This window comes from Sorex araneus, chromosome X (assembly GCF_027595985.1).
Source record: "Sorex araneus isolate mSorAra2 chromosome X, mSorAra2.pri, whole genome shotgun sequence".
Lineage (NCBI taxonomy): Eukaryota > Metazoa > Chordata > Mammalia > Eulipotyphla > Soricidae > Sorex > Sorex araneus.
This window is the reverse complement of record NC_073313.1, coordinates 257,998,927-258,017,257: the sequence shown is the minus strand read 5'-3', so window position 1 is coordinate 258,017,257 and position 18,331 is coordinate 257,998,927. Positions and strand designations below refer to the sequence as shown.

At 39.1% G+C, this 18,331-nt stretch overlaps 1 protein-coding gene across 3 annotated transcripts in view; it reads left to right on the top strand.

Annotated features, from left to right (window-relative positions):
- CUL3 (cullin 3) overlaps window positions 1–18,331 on the top strand; it is a 108,659-nt gene that overhangs the window by 7,364 nt on the left and 82,964 nt on the right. The window contains exon 2 of one of the 3 annotated variants that reach the window (XM_055121619.1): window positions 15,629–15,826. The exons of 1 other annotated variant lie outside the window; for it this stretch is intronic. In XM_055121619.1, the coding sequence (XP_054977594.1) occupies window positions 15,629–15,826 (198 nt within the window). Of the gene's footprint in view, window positions 1–15,628; window positions 15,827–16,998; window positions 17,062–18,331 lie in introns of those variants that run through there. One more of the 3 variants, XM_055121621.1, reaches the window with a different exon arrangement.

Below are 18,331 nucleotides of genomic sequence, written 5' to 3'. Positions count from 1 at the left end.
TTCATAACATCACACAGTCTAATTACAGTCTGTTGAGAGCTTGCTCAGTTCTGAAATACCTTTTGGGGGGTGGGGGGGCGGGGGATGGCACAGCCAGCAATGCTTAGGACCTTCTCCCGCCTTCTCCCACTCAGTGATCCGGGACCCTTAGGAGTGCTGGGGATAGGACCCTGGTCACTGTCTGCAAGGAGAGAACCCTATCTGCTGTACTTTCTCTCTGACTCTGATGTAATTTGCTTTCTTAATAGGACTGCATTGGAAAAATAATTCTAAGATTACTACTTGAATTATTAGCTAGAGGCAGATCCACAGACCTTCAACCTTATTCAAAGCAGTACTCTGAAAATAACTTGAAATAGTTTTTAGGGCCTTAGAAGGACTTTTTGCAAACTTAAGCCTCACTAATTTGTATTCTCAAAGACCACAGATTATAAGAACTCGAAATCAGAGTATATATCACTCAGTAATAAATTGCTTTAAGGGAACCTGACTTTCCAAACATGCTAGCATCATGGTATTTGCCTTCGTAGCCAATCTCTTCAAGTATCTAGACTGTATCTTAAAGGAAACAAACATTAACTTCTTTTGTATGGACTTGAATAAAATAGTCAAAATCATAACCTAGAAGTTGACTTTTATTAGTTCACGCCTTTTACATTTTAATTGTAAAGCCAAGAGCATAATTTTTTTTAAACTTTGTTTTAACAAAAATTTGAGCATATGTTTAGAAAGTATTTTCCTAAAGTTTGGTAATTTTTAGCTATTTTAGAGTCTAAGAAATAACTTACATAGTAAAAGATCAGATACTTTCGGGGCGGGGTGAGGAGCCACAACTGGCAGTGCTCAGGGTTTCTGGCTCTGTGCTCATTGAAGCATATGGGGAAATGCCCTTCTACTGTATAGTATAGTTCTGAACCCCAAATCAGAAACCTGACAAGATTTTACCTCATGGTGTATGCAAATGTAAGTGTTTGGGTAGTCTTTTGGATGAATGTTATTTCTAGTTAAGTAAACAAGTAATTTTTTTGCTCTTTCATTCATTTTTAAATTTTGGACAGCTCAGAGGGCTATTAGAAACTTTTTATTTAATAGGGAGGAAAATAGAGGGTTATAGGGTGATATGCTAAGTATGAGGCATATGTTCATGGCTTATATTTACAAAAGAAGATCACTGAGAAACCAGATATAAAAGAAAATGATTGAGAAACCAGATTTCTGGTTTAAAGCTTTTCTTTCTTTCTCCCTTTTTGCAGAGGAAGGCTCCAAGCAGTGCAGGGGAGCTTGGGGGACCACCACCAGCCATACTTGACTAACCAGGCTGGAAGGATGCTTCACCCTTGTGGTGCTCAGGGACCTTTGGGACTGTCGCAGTGCGGGGTGGTGCCAGGAATCTAACAGGGATCATCCCTTACATATGCCCCTGACGCTAGTGCTATTTATCCCCTAGGCTCTGAAAGATCTTTTCTGTAGATGGAGTTGAATTAATCTTAAATTAAAGTTTAGTGTTGACATATTCACATATAAAATGTTTTCTTAATATTGAGCAAGCAGATGACTGGAGTTGACCTGTGTTTGTTCCAACTCACCGTACGGTTTTGGACTTATTCATAGTTCGCTCTTTTGTGAGATAGAAATGTTAATTTGGAGCCTAGGTAGGTAGTCCTGTAAGGCGCTTGCCTTGCATGTGACCCAGATATAAACCTTGAGCGCTGCTGGGTGTGGGACCCCTGCCCCGCAAAAAAGAGAAATTTTAACTTGGGCTTGTTTTAGACTCATCCCAACTTTTAAAACTTCTGTAAAAGTGGTGTATTTGGCTTTAATTTTTGGTGGTGCTGGGGATCACCTCACACTGAAGGCCTGAGTAACCTCTGGGGTCCATGGCCACCCCCAGAGCTGTAGTGCATCTACTCGGACCTGAAGGGGAACTAAGTGGGCAGGTCCTCCCTGTGGCCTGACACTCTGTTACAAAGGTTACCATCATTTTAGTCTTGGGTTTCACTCTCTTTTTCACCCCCTCGGGCCAGGCCAGGCGTGGTTACCAAGGGCTGAGCTGAGGGAGGAAGAATGGAGAGTCAGTAGTGTTATGTTTTGTGGTGCCGAGGATCAAACTAAGGACCCTGCTTACATAAGTCATGCCCTTTATCACTGAATCACCTACATCGTTGGCTCTAGATTTTCTTTGAAATAAGAATGGTGTATTTTAGTGATGATGGTTATGTTCTAGTATGGAACATGGGAGAGTAGCCTCTGTTATTGTATTCTTTCGGTGTGAGCTGGTAGAAATTTTGAGTAGACTTGATCACGAAATCCCGTTAATCACCAATTTCTCAGGTGGGTTCAGTAACATCTCATTTCGTCTTTTCCCTGAGATCTTAGAAGTCTATCTCGACTGGGCCCTCCTAATGATGTTGCACTGGGGGCTCTTTAGGGTCAGGGGAATGAGATCCAGCTTGTTACCGGATTTTGCATATGAATACACCATGGGAAGCTTGCAGGACTGTCCCATGTGGGCAGGAAACTCTAAAAAGATTGCTAGTTTCTCCCAGAGGGAGAAGTAGGCTACTGGATATCTTCTGAGAGCTTGATTTTAAGTCTCTCTCTGGATGTTGGCTGTTGATGGGAATACACACACCTGGGTTCCTCTGCCAGTACCTTCATGCACGAGGCCTGTCCAAATGTGTGGAGAGGGGCCTCCAGCATGGCTGTAGCTAGGTTCCGGCGGTCTTCGGTCACCGGGAGCTCTGTTCAGGGCAGGGAGGAAGCTGGAGCCCATCCCCTCTGAGAGAGTCTCTTGCCCGCACGCCTGGAGTAGACTTGATAGACTTATTAAATAATTTTATATATGTCTTTCTGTCAAAAAATTTTTTTAATTACATTAACCATTATGTTACTTTAATTACATTAACCATTATATATATACCTCTCAGAGCCCGGCAAACTACCGAGAGTAACCCACCCGCACGGACAGAGCCTGGCAAGCTACCTGTGGCATATTTGATATGCCAAAAACAGTAATGATAGTCTCATTCCCCTGGCCCTTAAAGAGCCTCCAATCCATTGGGAAAGATGAGTAAGGAGAGGCTGCTAAAATCTCAGGGCTGGGAGGGTTAGAGACGTTACTGGTGCCCGCTCGAGTAAATTGATGAACAACTGGATGACAGTGATACAGTGATGTCTTGCTGGCATAATTTTTGATTTATAAGTAGGTTCATTCAAAGAAAGATAATGCTAACATCTGGATTGCATGTAGCTGATTCCAGTTTAAACTAATTTAATGCTTACAGTTTGATATTAGTTTTGAAAAACCAGGCCTTGCCTATTTAAGCAGATTTACATGACGAAACTCAAAGAGAAGAATGTATTACTTTGGATTAAAATGGATAATAAGTTTAGATTGTAGGGCAGAAACAGGGATTTCAAAGCTTGTGCTTAGATATATTTGTCCTATTTTACTAGTACTACTACTGATTTCATCCAAAATGATTCCTGCTTTACTATTTTTTTCAAGTACATGTTTAAAGAGCAAATTTATATGTACAATCTTTTAACAAATAATATGTGAAATTTATTTTAGTGTAGTGGGATATTGGGCATATAGTAGAATGTTGGGAAATGCAGCAAATAATTGTGGTAATTTTTAAGTATTGATTTTATAGTTTTAATAATAGGAGGGTCTCAGGTTGTATTGTTGGAAGAATTCCAGTTAAGTTGAATATTGTCTTCTGTGGGAAAATGCGTTTGAGGGTGCACAGTAACATCTCTTCATCAGCAAAAACAGTACCAGTGGCACCATGGAGGTAACTGAAATGGTAGATGATGTTCCTAACGCTCTAGCGTTGATCTGGTACTGCACGGCAGGCTGCCCTCCTTGAGGGCTCCCAAGTACTTCCATACCCACGCAGCACTGCATCATTGCCGGCCCGAGCATCACCAAGAATGAACCCAGTGCCTACTGCCGGCACTGAGCCCTACTTTTCCGAGTCGGGGTTGGTGTGGCAGTAGTGGGAATGTGAATCAAGGGTAAAATGTGATCTTGGTTCTTTCCCCTGCATGGTAGGAAGGTGACGGTTTCTTCTTGCTTTATTAATATTTATAGTTGCTTCTCCTTTTTGGTGGTCATCAAAGTATGAAATGTTCACACTTTTTCAATGTGTGAAAGCCACTAGCAGATATAGTCGAAATTATGTTGTTAGCAATTTTAAGTCACTTATGACTTAATAGGCCAACCTGGAATTGACCTTGGTGATTAAAAACTGTTTGGATACTTGATGAGACACACAGTGGGTGCTTGCCCAGCTGCCTCTCCTGCCCTGGGCTCCCTCCTGCCTTTCACTACCCAGCTCCCACGGTCTTGGAAGCTTTGAAAGTCCACAGAGAAGGTCAGTCACATTGAGAAACCTCTGTAAAGGCAGTGTTACAAGAAGCAGTATCCTCATACTCTGTGCCCTCTGCCTGTCTCCTTGAAGCGGAGAGTTCTCCGTGGTGAATCCCAGGACATCCTGCCATTGAGCAGTCTGAGGTAGTGGTCCAGAAGACTTCAATTGTGAGAAAATCATTCTTCAGACTTGGCCAGCATTTCATCAAACCCTGTGTGGTGGTTCTTAAAACAGAACTGCCCTTTGCCCCTGTGAACAGGAAGCCTGTGGTACCAGGACATGTCCTCATGTGTCCCTTCAGCCAGTGGACTGCTTCCAGGATTTGCCTCCTGATGAAGTGGCCAATTTGTGTCAGGCAGCCCAGAGAGTTGACATGTTGGTGAAGCGTTTCCAGGGGACTCCTCTCACCTTTTCTGTGCAGGATGGCTCTGAGGCCAGACACACTGAAGCACGTGTATGTCCACATTCTGCCCAGGAAGGCTGGTGACTTTCACTGGAACTACAGCATCTTTGATGAACTGCAGAAGCGTGACAAAGAGGAGCAGGGCCTTCCAGCCTTGGGAGATGGCAGGAGATGGCAGCAAAAGCTGTCCCTGAAGTTCTACTTGTAGTAAGGAAGGTGGTTCAAGTGGCTTGCACAAGTACTGAGGCGTAAGGAAACGGGCCTGACTCTCTAGGGCTCTGCTGCCTTGGAAATGAAGCTAAGCAGATTATTATATTTGATAATTCTGCAGCCTTTTGTGCTGTATTTTATTACACTTGAGGAAGCCATCAGGGTCATGGATTAGTCATGAAGACTGACAGGCTAAACTTCAGGACACCAGCATCCATTGCCCTTGCACATTTTTTGTCTACTTGGTAGTAGATTATTTTCTAAATTGTCTGTTGGCCTGGATGGAAATGATAAATTAAAAAAACTACATAGTTTGAAATTTTCATTCATTTTTATTTTGGACCAATAGCACAGCAGATAGGGTGTTCGCCTTGCACACAGCTGACCCCGGTTCGATTCCTCCATCCCTCTTGGAGAGCCCAGCAAGCTACCGAGAGTATCCTGCCCGCACGGCAGAGCCTGGCAAGCTACAAGTGGCGTATTCGATATGCCAAAAACAGTAACAAGTCTCACAATGGAGACAGTACTGGCACCTGCTTGAGCAAATCGTTGAGCAACAGGATGACAGTGATACAGTGATTTTATTTTAGACAATATACACATCCAGGACTGAAACACAGATTTTTTTTTATTTTATTAGTTTATTTTTAATTAGAGAGTCATCGTGAGGGTACAGTTACAGATCCATACATCTTTATGCTCATGCTTCCCCCATACAAAGTTCAATAACCCATCCCTTCACCAGTGCCCATTCTCCACCACCCGTAAACCCAACATCCCTCCCCCCCTCCCCAGACCCATCTCCCCCCACCCCACCCTGCCACTATGGCAGGGAATTCCCTTTTGTTCTCTTGAAACACAGATTTTAATCAAACCTTCTGTTGATAATTTAGCTTTCTCATTATCAGTATTAACTATTCTCTAATACTAAGCCAATTGAGTGTAGATCAACTTTAGCTTGTGACTTCACGCAGTGGTCCCAAGCCACTTTCTATGTTGTGCTTTTCAGTTGGTTTCACCTCCCCCTTTTCACATCAGTTGTTATTTTTTTCAAACCAAATGGTCACCGTTATAATAAAAAAGACATTAGAGAACATTGGTAGTTTTAAGCTTATATTTAGGTGTTTCTTTTTTTAATTGAATCTCTGTGAGAATACACAGTTAAAAACTCTCATGTTCCTGTTGTCAGTCATACAGTGCTCCAATACCCATCCCTCCACCAGTGTACATTTCCTACCATCAGTGTCCCCAGTTTCTCTCCTCTCCCTCCCAATCCCATGTCAGACACTCCCCCCATCTCTGCTCTTTTCTCTCCCCCTCCCTCACTCACCCCTTTTGGGCATTATGGTTTGCGGTGCAGATACTGAGAGATTATCATGTTTATTCCTTTACCTACTTTCAGCATGCAGTTCTTATCCAGAGTGATCATTTCCAACTATCTTTGTCACAGTCGTTCTTTCTACAGGCACAAGTTTTTTTTTTTTTTAATTTTTTTTTATTTTTAATTAGTGAATCACCGTGAGGGTACAGTTACAGATTTATACATTTTTGTGCTCATGTTTCCCCCATACAAAGTTCGAGAACCCTTCCCTTCACCAGTGCCCATTCTCCACCACCAGTAAACCCAGCATCCCTCCCACCCTCCCCAGTCCTGTCTCTCCCCACCCCAAACTGCCACTATGGCAGGGTATTCCCTTTCGTTCTCTCTCTCTGATTAGGTGTTGTGGTTTGCAATAAAGGTGTTGAGCGCAGGCACAAGTTTTTAAGTAAAGTTTTTATCTCTTCTTTTGTAGAGAAAAGCAAGCCCATCTATCAAGCAATTGTTTATGCAGTAAGCTTTCACAATTTTTAGGGGGTGAATTGGGGGGCACACCTGGTAGTATTCAGAGCTTACTCCTGCTTGTGCCCAGGAATCACTCCTGGCTGGCACAGGGTACCATATGGGGTGCTGGGTAAAGAACCCAGATTGGCTGTGTGCAAGGTAAGTGCCTTATCCATTATAATATGCTCCTGCCCCTCACAAACTGTCTTGCTATCTGATAAATCATTGTCCCCATTTGTTTTGGAATTTAAATCATTTGTCTGAATATATCCCACTTGGCTATTTTCCTCAAAGCTTGGATCATTGGCTGTATTTTTGATGGTTGAAAAAGAACCTAAAAGATAAACTGATGCATAAATCTCTTAAGTCATTGTATAATCATTGGTCATCAAATAAAGTTCATCATGTTTTTAACTATAGATTGCATTAGGATTTCTTTTTTTTGTATGTCATATAGGCATGATGCCATGTATTATACTAGATAAAATGTAGATACAGTCTTAATGTACTCTGAGGTACTTATAATCTAGGAGGACGCTTTCTTACATAAGTTAAGGCTTAATTGAGCTAACTGGAACTCTGCCATTCCTTAGATATTTGTACCAGAGCAACTTTTTTCGAGGCTGAAGCCTAAAATTGAGATCAAGCATTTTTTCTTGTTTATTTTTTTTAGCTGTGTCATTCTGCATTGCTTGGAATTTCAAATTCTCACCCTTTCTACCACCCACCCAGTTCTAAATCTCTTGTAGAAAATTATTCACAGGGCACTAAGACTTCTGTCCTTTGTATATAGCGGATGTGAGTACAGCTCTCTTCTTTTTAGTTTTAATTTGCTCATGCTGTAGTTTTCCTTAATTCTAGTAATTATAGAACCTTCAGGATGTAAGCATATGAAAACAAACATTCTTCCAAATTGAGGCATTTTGAAGATTGTTATTATATAATTGAAAGCAATGTAATATAGATGAAAAACAGAAGCTTGTGAAAGAAAAAAATGGTGTCGTTGCAGTTACTAATACTTCTAAAGAGATGATGATTCTGGATTGCAGAGTGGTAAGAGGGGGATTGTGAAGAACACTTAAAGTGAATTTGGTTTTTTTAAAGTATCTTTAAAAAGTATCTTAAAGACATCTTTCTTTTTGCAAAGAGCCTTTGTTTCTTTACCTGCTAAGTGAACTTTACTTTTTGCTAATCACTTTGTGACCTGAGCTTCTTGGGGAAGGTTATTATATACATGTTAAATGCTTGGTGTGTATTATTTGTATGTGCATTTTATTATTGTATTGTTTTGCTGAAGGATTGTTGCCAAATCCTTTCCTTTACTGCAATTTAAGTAAATTAGCCTGGGATTAAAGTCTTGTTTGAGTAATTGAAAATACTACTTTGAAAGAATATTCTCACTTCTTCCGTGCCAGAGATTGAACCCAGGGCATGGGTTCTCTACTACTGCACGGTTCTCTCCCACTGAGCTACGTTCCAGGTCACCTAAAATGAACTTTTAAAAGAATCTTGATATTGGGGCCTTTATACTTTTTGACTAATATACAAGCTAATGTTTTTATGGGATAACATAATGTTATAGTTAGACTTAATATTTAAATCTTCTTAACTTTAATTAGCAGTTAATGTGTTCTGAATCTAGAATGGGTGAACTGTACTTGAAGCTTGTTTTTTTTGGGGGGGGGGTATGTTGCTTTCAGACTTGATTTAGAAAAATAACGGCTGCCTCACCTGATGAATGAGGGTCCATCCACTATTTTCTTACCACTTTATGTTTACTGATGGCTTAAGACTGCATAGTCATTTAGTTAGGTAAATGGAAAAATCTGAATGGGAAAATCTGAAAATACTACTTGATATGTGATATTTGAGAATGTTGATTGTACTTTGTACTTGGAAAAGACATTTGATATTTAAAAACAGTAATTGCTTTAGGTAAGCATTTTAAGATGTTTTTCCTTGGACCAGAGAGTAAGCTCAATATGCTTTGTATGCAGGGGGCGTGGGTTCAGTCCTGGCCTGATCCCCTAGAGCAGGGTCAGGAGCGACCCCTGGTCACACACCTGTGAGCAACTCCCTGAGTGTCACTGGCTGTAGCACTTGCCTCCTTCCCTTTTTCTCTGCATTTGTGCTTAGTACTACATTAAAATGATCGTGGTTTCAAGTTTTCATTGGTATAACAGGTAAATCTATATTGATTCACCAGACACATGCTTTAAGATTTTTCTGAGAGGCAGGCATTGAGGAAAAATGCACAATCCCTTATGTACTCCATAGACGAGTGGAAGGAAAAAGTACAAATACACTTAAGAAATGTGAAGAAGTAGTAGTAGAGTAGTAATAGGTACAACTAAGTACTACTTTGAAAGATCTGAGGAGTCATCAGCTTTGCTTGAGGAAGCCTGGAGACTTCCTGGAGAATATGACCCCTGTGCTGTGTAAGAATCGACCCAGAAGAGGCAGAAGAAAGCGTGGGGCAGTGGTGAGTTAGAGAGAGGTGTGGCAGTTGGCGGGCAGAGTCGTTGGTTTAAGGTCAGGGAATAACAGCAAGGTGATATGAAAGTAAAATTGGAGAAATAGATGTAAGCTGTCTTTTTAAAAAGGGTTTTGTGTTCCCTTGCGAAGTATACTTCCATGTCATTAAATTGGGTGTTGAACAAGGCTGTGATACTCATTAATTGTTCATTGTAATGGTGATTATTGGGAAGATAAATTTTGAGAGCTTACAAGAATTTGTTAGTGTTGGAAGACATTGGGCAGGACCTAGGTTAGGACATTTGTTTTTAGGGCCAGTGAATTGGGCACATTTCAGAGATGATTGGGCCTAATGTTAGAAGTATTTGATGAGTGGGAATACAGTGAGAGAACAGAAGGATTGATTTAGGCTTTTAGCTTATTTCACTAGTTCATGTTGTCACTACTGAGTTAGAAAATAAGAGGATGAATTGGGTGCATTTGGAGAGTGCATTAAATAGGAATTTTGATTATGTTATGTTTAATCTGTCTTTGCCTCATTTGCTTGGAGATGTCTAGCAAATAGTTGAAAACAGTATATTAAGATTGAGGAAATAGAAACTTTTGTAGCAGTTTACATAAGCCAGTAATTATAAACCAGCTTGAGATCAATTTAGGGTCTCACTTTCTTTGAAATTTGAGAACTAGGGACTCCTTCCAGAAAAGTGTTCAGACAGTGTTTTTAAATTTCCTATACCATTTTCTTTGGTTCCTGAATCCTTTGGCTATCTATAGTCTTGCAGTTTTGAGTAACCTAGATGTCCAGGTATGTGTAAATGAGATGATGAATGAAAATGCCTCAAGTGTCTCAGTATAGAATATAAAGAGTCAGGGACAGAAATCAGAATAAAACCATTTTAATGTTACTGGAGAATAGGAGAGAGTAGGAGATATTGTTTCTGAGAGGAGGCTGCATTTTACTGACTCGTATTTAGCAGAATTGTGTTCCAGTTACTTAGTGTTAAAAACTCATCTCATTTGCTATGCTTGAAAAAGTCTTTCTCTGATAGTTTAAGATAGTCTTTGATGTGTAGGGAGTAATCTTTGCCCTGAGCTGTGCTAAATTCTGACATTTTTATTTAATTTCATTATTAGTCCTTTGAGATAGATACTGTACTGTTATTAATTCTACTTTATAAATGAGGAAATAAAAGCTTAGAGATGTTGGAAGAACATGATTTGTGAAATTTAGCAAAGCGCATGTAGGTCTACTGTATAGTGCAACTTATGTTCCTTGCATATATAGGGATATGTATATGCACATATTTATTTATATGCTGTATTAACCAAGATTATCAGTATTATCAGTAGCTCACTGTGGTAATATTTTGCATTGGTACAGTAGAATGTAGACTAGATTTTAGGACATAAGAGTTTAGTTCTAGTTCTGTGGTTTTGTGTGAGTCATTTTACTCTTCCTACGCCATTTTTTTTTAAGTACCTTGTCTTATCACCAGAAGAAATACTACTGTTTTGTGATTCGAACCTTGCTCTATCAGACATAAATAACAGTTCTTGATTTATATCAGCTGTGAGAATTTTTTTTGTAATAATGTACTTGTACAATATTTGAAACCACTTGGTTTATATGTTCTAAATACTTTACAATTAAAATTTTGCTAATATGTACTGGTTATAAAAAGATCTTTTAAAAAGTTTTTTTTTTTCACCCCCCACCCTGCAGCTTTCATTCTTTTTTTCTTTTTTGGGTCACACCTGGCGATGCACAGGGGTTACTCCTGGCTCTGCACTCAGGAATTACCCCTGGCCGTGCTCAGGGGACTATATGGGATGCTGGGATTCGAACCCGGGTCGGCCCCATGCAAGGCAAACGCCCTACCCGCTGTACTATCGCTCCAGCCCCTGCAGCTTTCATTCTTAAGGTGGAATGATTGGGGTAAGGGAACAGTAGCCTCAGGTGCAGTCCAGGTGAGTACTTTCCCCTTTTTTGAAGGGAGGTCTACATCTGGCTCTGCTTAGGGCTTACTCCTGGCTTTCTGCCCAGGTATTACTCATGGTGGACTTGGCAGATCATATGGGGTTCCTGGAATTGAACCCCGGTACCGTTGGTTTGCAAGGCATGCAACTTACTTAATCTCTTTATTATATTCTGGTCCTGTGGGTGCTTTCTTTGTGATCATTTTAAAGGTGTTGGATTTCTGAGGAAGTGCTGAGGGATTTTTTCCCTCTTTATCATGGCAGTAGGCCAAATTTGTGAATCTCCCATTGAAGATCCTGTAAAATTTGTGTCAACTAATCAGCAGTTCAGTTATCTTTGGAGTTTATAGTCAATATTAAGTTTATTTTTGTTTTTAATTGATTTGGGGCCACATCTGGCGGTGCTCGCTCAGGGTGTATTCCTTGCTCTGCATCGGATCACTCATTCCTGGTGTACTCAGGGGACCATATGGGATGCTGGAGATCAAACATTGGTCAAACATATGCCTTACCTGCTGTACTTCTCACCAGCTCCTTAATAGTATTTTGTTGTTGTTGTTCTGACTATATATCTTTTTTTTTTTAATTTAATTTTGTGGTTTTGGGGCCACCCTTGGCTATATTCAGGGGATACTGTTGGCTCTGCACCCAGGAATCACTCCTGGCAGTGCTCCAGGGGCCATATAGTATGCTGGATAATCCAACCTGGGTAAGCTTTGTGCAATGCATGTGCCTTATATGCTGTACTAATAATACTCTGGTCCTTTTCATATGTTTTTTTCAAGTCAAGGGATGGTGTTTAAACCGTTTACATGATCATAACCCTTGCATATGCTATTAGCAAACTGAAACCACGTTGCACATATACAGAGAATTTGAGGCTATTGTTAATGTATGGCTTCCTTTGTATCTGGATATCTGCTATAGACAAGCAGCATTTTATATGTAGGGGTAAGTGAAATTCTCTTAAGGTCATTTCATAGTCTCTGACATTGGATTTCAGTAAGACTTTTGAGTAATAGGAGAGTTGTCTGTTAAAGCATAGGTATCCGAAGCTATTTGGCTTATAGCCCCTATTTGGAACAAAAGTTACTGTTTCTTTCATGGAAGTCTATTTTACTTAAGTGAACAAAATGAACACTCCCCACCCCCCCACATGCACTGCATCTGAGGCTACTACCCCTCCATTGTTGTGATGCTATGGACTGGGTGGGGCAGGGAGGGTGACACTGGACCTCTGTGAAACCCCTTGTTGAAGAGCTAAATTTTAAATTCTCCAGGAAAGATTAGATGGTAAGACTCACTTTGACTTGGGTAATTAAGAGTTTGTTTGAGACTTGAACTGGTATTTTACCGTTAGGGTGACTGAAAGAATTATTTTGCCTACCTACTCCTTTCTCTTTGATATTTATACCATTGGACATGGCCTAGAGAAGTTTCTTAGAAAATTTTTTTGTTGAGTCATGATTAACAAGCAGAAAGCTCTTTAGAGGTAACTAAGTACACCTCCAAAAACGTATGTGTGGAGCTCATAATTGTTGGCAGTGTTGTTCAGGTTATGAGTGCAGAACTTGTAGGTTATGTTTTTGGTAGAGGTGGCACATCCGCTGATTCTTGGGTGTCCTCTTGGCATGGTGCGTAGGGGCATCAAACCTAGGCCTCCAGCTTGTAGGGCATACACCCCAGTCCTGAAAGAGTCATCTCCCTGATCCCAGAACATGAAGGTTTTAAATGGCATGTAAGAGATTTCATTAGTCTGAGACGGTGGTGGCTATAAAGCGAGATGGAATGATATGGACTGGATCATTAGTCCTGGAAAGGTGAGAAGGAGTCAAGGTTCTGGGTTAATTTTGATTGTATCGCTGTTACTGTATCACTGTCACTGTATCACTCTCATCCTGTTGCTCATGGGTTTGCTTGAGCAGGCGCCATTAATGTCTCCACTGTGAGACTTGTTACTGTTTTTGGCATATTGAATATGCCATGGGAGCTTGCCAGGCTCTGCCTTGCATGTGGGATTCTCTCGGTAGCTTGCCAGGCTCTCTGAGAGGGACCCAAAAAAAAAAATCTCTTGGTTTAGGACAGAGGTGAGAGTAAAGAGGATTCTAAAATTCTTACTTTTAGCAGCTAACACGGTGAAATAGACATTTTTAGTAGAAGACTGAAGGGGAAACTGAGTTGGGGAGGGAGAAGATAGAATTTTTTTGTGCACCACCAGGTGATGCACAGGGGTTTATTCTTGGTTCTGCTCCAGGAACCATATGGGATGCCAGAGGTTAAACTTGGGTGCAAGGCAAATGCCCTACCCCAACTATCCTATTGCTTCTACCCCAGGGTTTTTGTTTTAGACCTGCAAACTTGAGAGGCCTGAAGACATTCAAATAGAAATATTGCGTTGGCAGCTGAATACATGACTCTGGTATTAAGGGGAGGGGGCAGAGCAAGCTACATACATTTTGAGATTTAAATTAAAAGTCACAAAAATAAGTAGAAACAGCACCACTGATAATCTGCGCAAGCATAAATAGGAGGTCTAGATTCTGAGCCTGAAGATTGGAAGTTGTAGTGAAAGAACAATAAGCAGACTAACAAATAGTAGGATAGGATTAAAAAAACAACATTGTAGTGTTTGAGATTTATGAAAGCAAGTCACTAGTGATCTTCTCTAGCGGATTCAGTGAATTGATGGCGTAGAAAGCTTTATTGCAGTGTATTCAGAACAAAAGGGGGAAAGTGGAGCTTAGATATAGTTGATACAGAAGTTCTCAGGGCTGGAGCGATAGCACAGCAGGTAAAGGACTTGCCTTGCATGCGGCCAATGCGGGTTCAATTCCTCCCTCCCTCTTGGAGAGCCTGGCAAGCTACCAAGAGTATCCCGCCCGCACGGCAGAGCCTGGCAAGCTACCTATGGTGTATTCGATATGCCAAATACAGTTAATAACAAGTCTTACAGTGGAGATGTTACTGGTGCCCGCTCAGCAAATCGATGAACAACGGGACTTTGCTATAAATGGAAAAGAAAGAAATGAGGTATCGTGGAGAAGTACATGGGGTTGTGCGGACTTCCTTGCTTGAAGATGGGAAATTATTTTAAATGCGGGTGGAGGTTATCTTCCGACGGGAAGTTGATTTTTTTAGGAAGGGAGATTGGTAAAACTGAGGATGGGGAAAGTGAATCCATTATAGGACAGCTAGCATGTATTGGGTAAATTTTATAAAGGTAATTCTGGGAGTTATTTTTAAATGTAAATTATGATTCTGTAGCCCTGGTGTGGACATTGAACTCTGTATTTCAAATAATCACCTGGATGATGCTTTACTGTCTGGCCTGTGTGCTAAATATCAAACACAACAGCTAGCAGATTATGTTGAAGTGTTATAGTTTAAGAGTGTGTGTGTGTGTGTGTGTGTGTGTGTGAGAGAGAGAGAGAGAGAGAGCGAGAGAGAGAGCGAGAGAGAGAGAGAGAGCGCAGTTATACAGTGCATCTTCAGATTGTTTTTTCTTGGAATAGGAAGCAGGTCAGTATTCTGTAGTAAGGATGGAGAAGTTGGTATATGATCATCTAGGATGGAAACTGGAACTAAAGAATCTTGGAGTTGTACTAAATTGTGATTACTGAGTTTTGATTACTGACTATGAACGTAAACTGAGGTTGCTTGAATGTGGGTTTATGTTCTTTATTTACTTTCAGCTACATGGATACAGGTGAGGAGCAGGTGGGTGGTTGAGGTTTAGAATGGCAGGTATTTTGGAGGGAGGAAAAGAGGGGAAGTTTATGGGTGTATATAAGAAAGTTATAGGAATAGACCAGGGAATATAAATATGGGAAATGAGGACTTACTAGAGAGCACTTACTTGAACAAAGGAGAGCATTTTTCTTTCCTTTTTTATCTTAAAATTGCATTCTTGTTAGTCCTTAATTTGCTAAAGAGCTTTGTAAAGCTTCTGGAGAAGAAAATAGTATTCATGTCCCAGATATTTTTGTTATCAGGGAATCTATCTTCACTATCTCTCTGATATAGCTTAGCATTCCTCTGAATAAACTTAAGGAAAAGATGTTTTATGTTTTTGGCTAATGCAAGTGTTAACAGCAGGGATTGTGCTTTCATTGAAAGTGGAGCCTCTGCTGCAGATGATATTAAGTATTAATTTTATAAAAAGTTGATCAGCTCGAAAAACCTTTAAATAGCATTATTTTGTTTCTGTTATAAAAATTGTTAACATTTGTTAGTTACGCAGATTTATAGTCCTAGTCATAATTAAATATTTACTATATGGACAAATGCAGAAAGATTTTCAACCATTGGTTTTTTTTTTTGTTTTTCTTTTTTTTTGTTTTTGTCTCTTTCTCTTGGATATTACAGATGACCATGGATGAAAAATATGTAAACAGCATTTGGGACCTTCTGAAAAATGCAATTCAAGAAATCCAGCGTAAGAATAACAGTGGTCTTAGTTTTGAGGAGCTCTATAGAAATGCATATACAATGGTTTTGCATAAACATGGAGAAAAACTCTACACTGGACTAAGAGAAGTTGTTACCGAACATCTCATAAATAAGGTATTCATTTTTAAAGGACTGTTATTAATTATTCTGACTTTAGAAAATTCTTTATATATACTATATTTTACTTTGACTAGAAGTATTTTTTTAGAAGTAATAATTAATGGCTGTATTACAAAACCTCAATCAAAGGTAAATAAGAATTATTGGTATTCGAGGGATGATAAAGTTTGATGTGATAGAGTATAATAATGAAGGAGGCGCATACTGGACTATTTTAAAATGCTTATTTTCATGTTATTTTGTCTTTAGAATGTTCAAACAGCTCCTTTTAGCACTCCTGTATATTTGAATATAATAAAACTAAATTAAAAATTGTCATAAGACTTCACCAATCGAAGTTGGCTTTCTTCATTTTAACTGAGGTTCACATTAGTAAATGTGAATTTTTCAAAAGAGAAATTAATGGTGAGCTGTTAACATTATATGCTGGTTCTTTGGTTCCAAAAAGGTGTAGTTGCTTTTTCAGAATAAGTGTTTTATATAGGCTAACCTCTTCCATTGCAAGTATGCCTTGCTTTAACATTTTAATGTAAAATATAAAATAGTACAGAAATAAAAACACCAAAATATTTTGTGTGGAAGTAGGATGTTTGTTTTAAATTTTACTTTGAGAAAATGGAAAAGTTAACCAGCAGTTATCATGATTTCTTAAGAACCCTTCATCTATACTCACCAGTTAACATTTTGCCAATTGATACTTGCTATTGATAACTTAATATTATTGCTGAACAAGTTAGAATTGTTTTAGATTCATTTTTTCCTAATATACTTGGGAATCTTTCTCCTAAGAATAAGCAATTCTCTTAACCAAAGAACAATAATCAAAATCAGGTAGTCTAACTTGATAACTGTTCCCTAATACAGTCCACATTCCAGTTCACTGGTTGTCTTCTGTAGCAGTGATACCCTTTATAGCAGTTTGTTTTCTGATCCAGGACCCAATCCAGGATCTCACACTCAATTTCGCAGCCTTCTTTGTCTTTCAGCAAGCCCATTGACATTTTTGAAGCGTATAGGTCAGATGATTTGTAGATTGTCCCTCAGTTTTTGGTTTGTCTGATTGTTTCCTCATGACTAGTTTCAGGTTATGCATTTTTGGCAGGAATAATACATAAGTGATGTTGTGTCCTCAGTGCATCACATCAGGAGGCACATGATGTCAGTTTATCCCATTATTGGTGATGTTAACTTTGATCACTTGGTGTCCGCCAGATTTCTCCACTGTGAAGGTACCTTTTTTCCCTTTGTAATTCATAAGTAATCTGTTCAGATATATTTTGAGACTGTATAAATATCCTGTTCCCCAAGACATTTTTATGTAATGGATTTAGCATCCATTGATGATTCTTGCATGAATCATTATTACTGTGGTGGTTATAAAATAGTCAATTCTAGTTCTGTTCTATAATTTCCTATCTCTTAATGGGATTACATTAGTATCATGAAGTAAGGTGATTTCTTCATGAAATCAGGAATTTTTTAGTGCCTACCGTGCGCAACTTGTGTTGAAAATTATTGTGGCTATAAAGAGATATACTATCTGTTTCTAGCTTGGTTTTTACATTGATGTTGAAGATCTTGTACATATTTTGATAATGGAGATTGTTTAGATAATCTAGCATATTTAGATTAAGTGGCTAATGAGTTGTGTAGCTAATAAATGGTTTAGGAATTTAAAAGATGAAGAGATTAACCTGGGCTCTAAGATTTATAGGCAAAGACTCAGTTGGACAAAGTTGTGAAAATTTTCAGTGTGGAAGACCCGTTAGGACAAAAAGCAATGTGATTATGTAGGGGTAAAAGAGTACACTGAGTTGCTAAGTAGAATTTGAGGTATATAACAGTGGGGGGCTGCTTAGTGGATTATAGTGTTGTAATGGTTTAAGAACCATAAGAGAAAAACTTGAGAGCCAAACTGAGGAGCTTGATTGTAACATTGGGGGTTCTTCAGTGGATCATAATAATATGACACAATCTTTTAAGAATAATACCATGATAGAAATTTACAATACCATGTGTGTTAATATTTATCAATGTATAAAAAGCAGGAGAAGACCTGGAAATTTTTGAGTACAGTGCTAGAATATAAATTACTGGATTATGTCAGAAATTTTAGTGGTAGGATAGATAAAATTTGGTTATTGGAAGAATTTCAATGCCATCAGTAGAAATAGTGGAAAGCATTTTATATGGGTAAGATAACAAATTTTGTTTAAAAGTATATTGGAAATTTTACATTTCATTGTATATATGGACAAGAAAAATGAAAAATCACAAGATGCTAGGATATATGTTTTGAGGTAAAATTTAGATGCAAAGCTTTGACTGGAACTCCAAACCAGAGATCAAGATTTGACATTTGATAGCATGTTTTGAGTAGGAAATATTAGAATTCAGAAAATGGAAAATGTACAATCAAAGGATGAATCTCTAAACTGTAATAAGTAGGTGTGAGGAAGGTAGTACACTTAATTCATGAGACACCCAAAGCATAAAAGA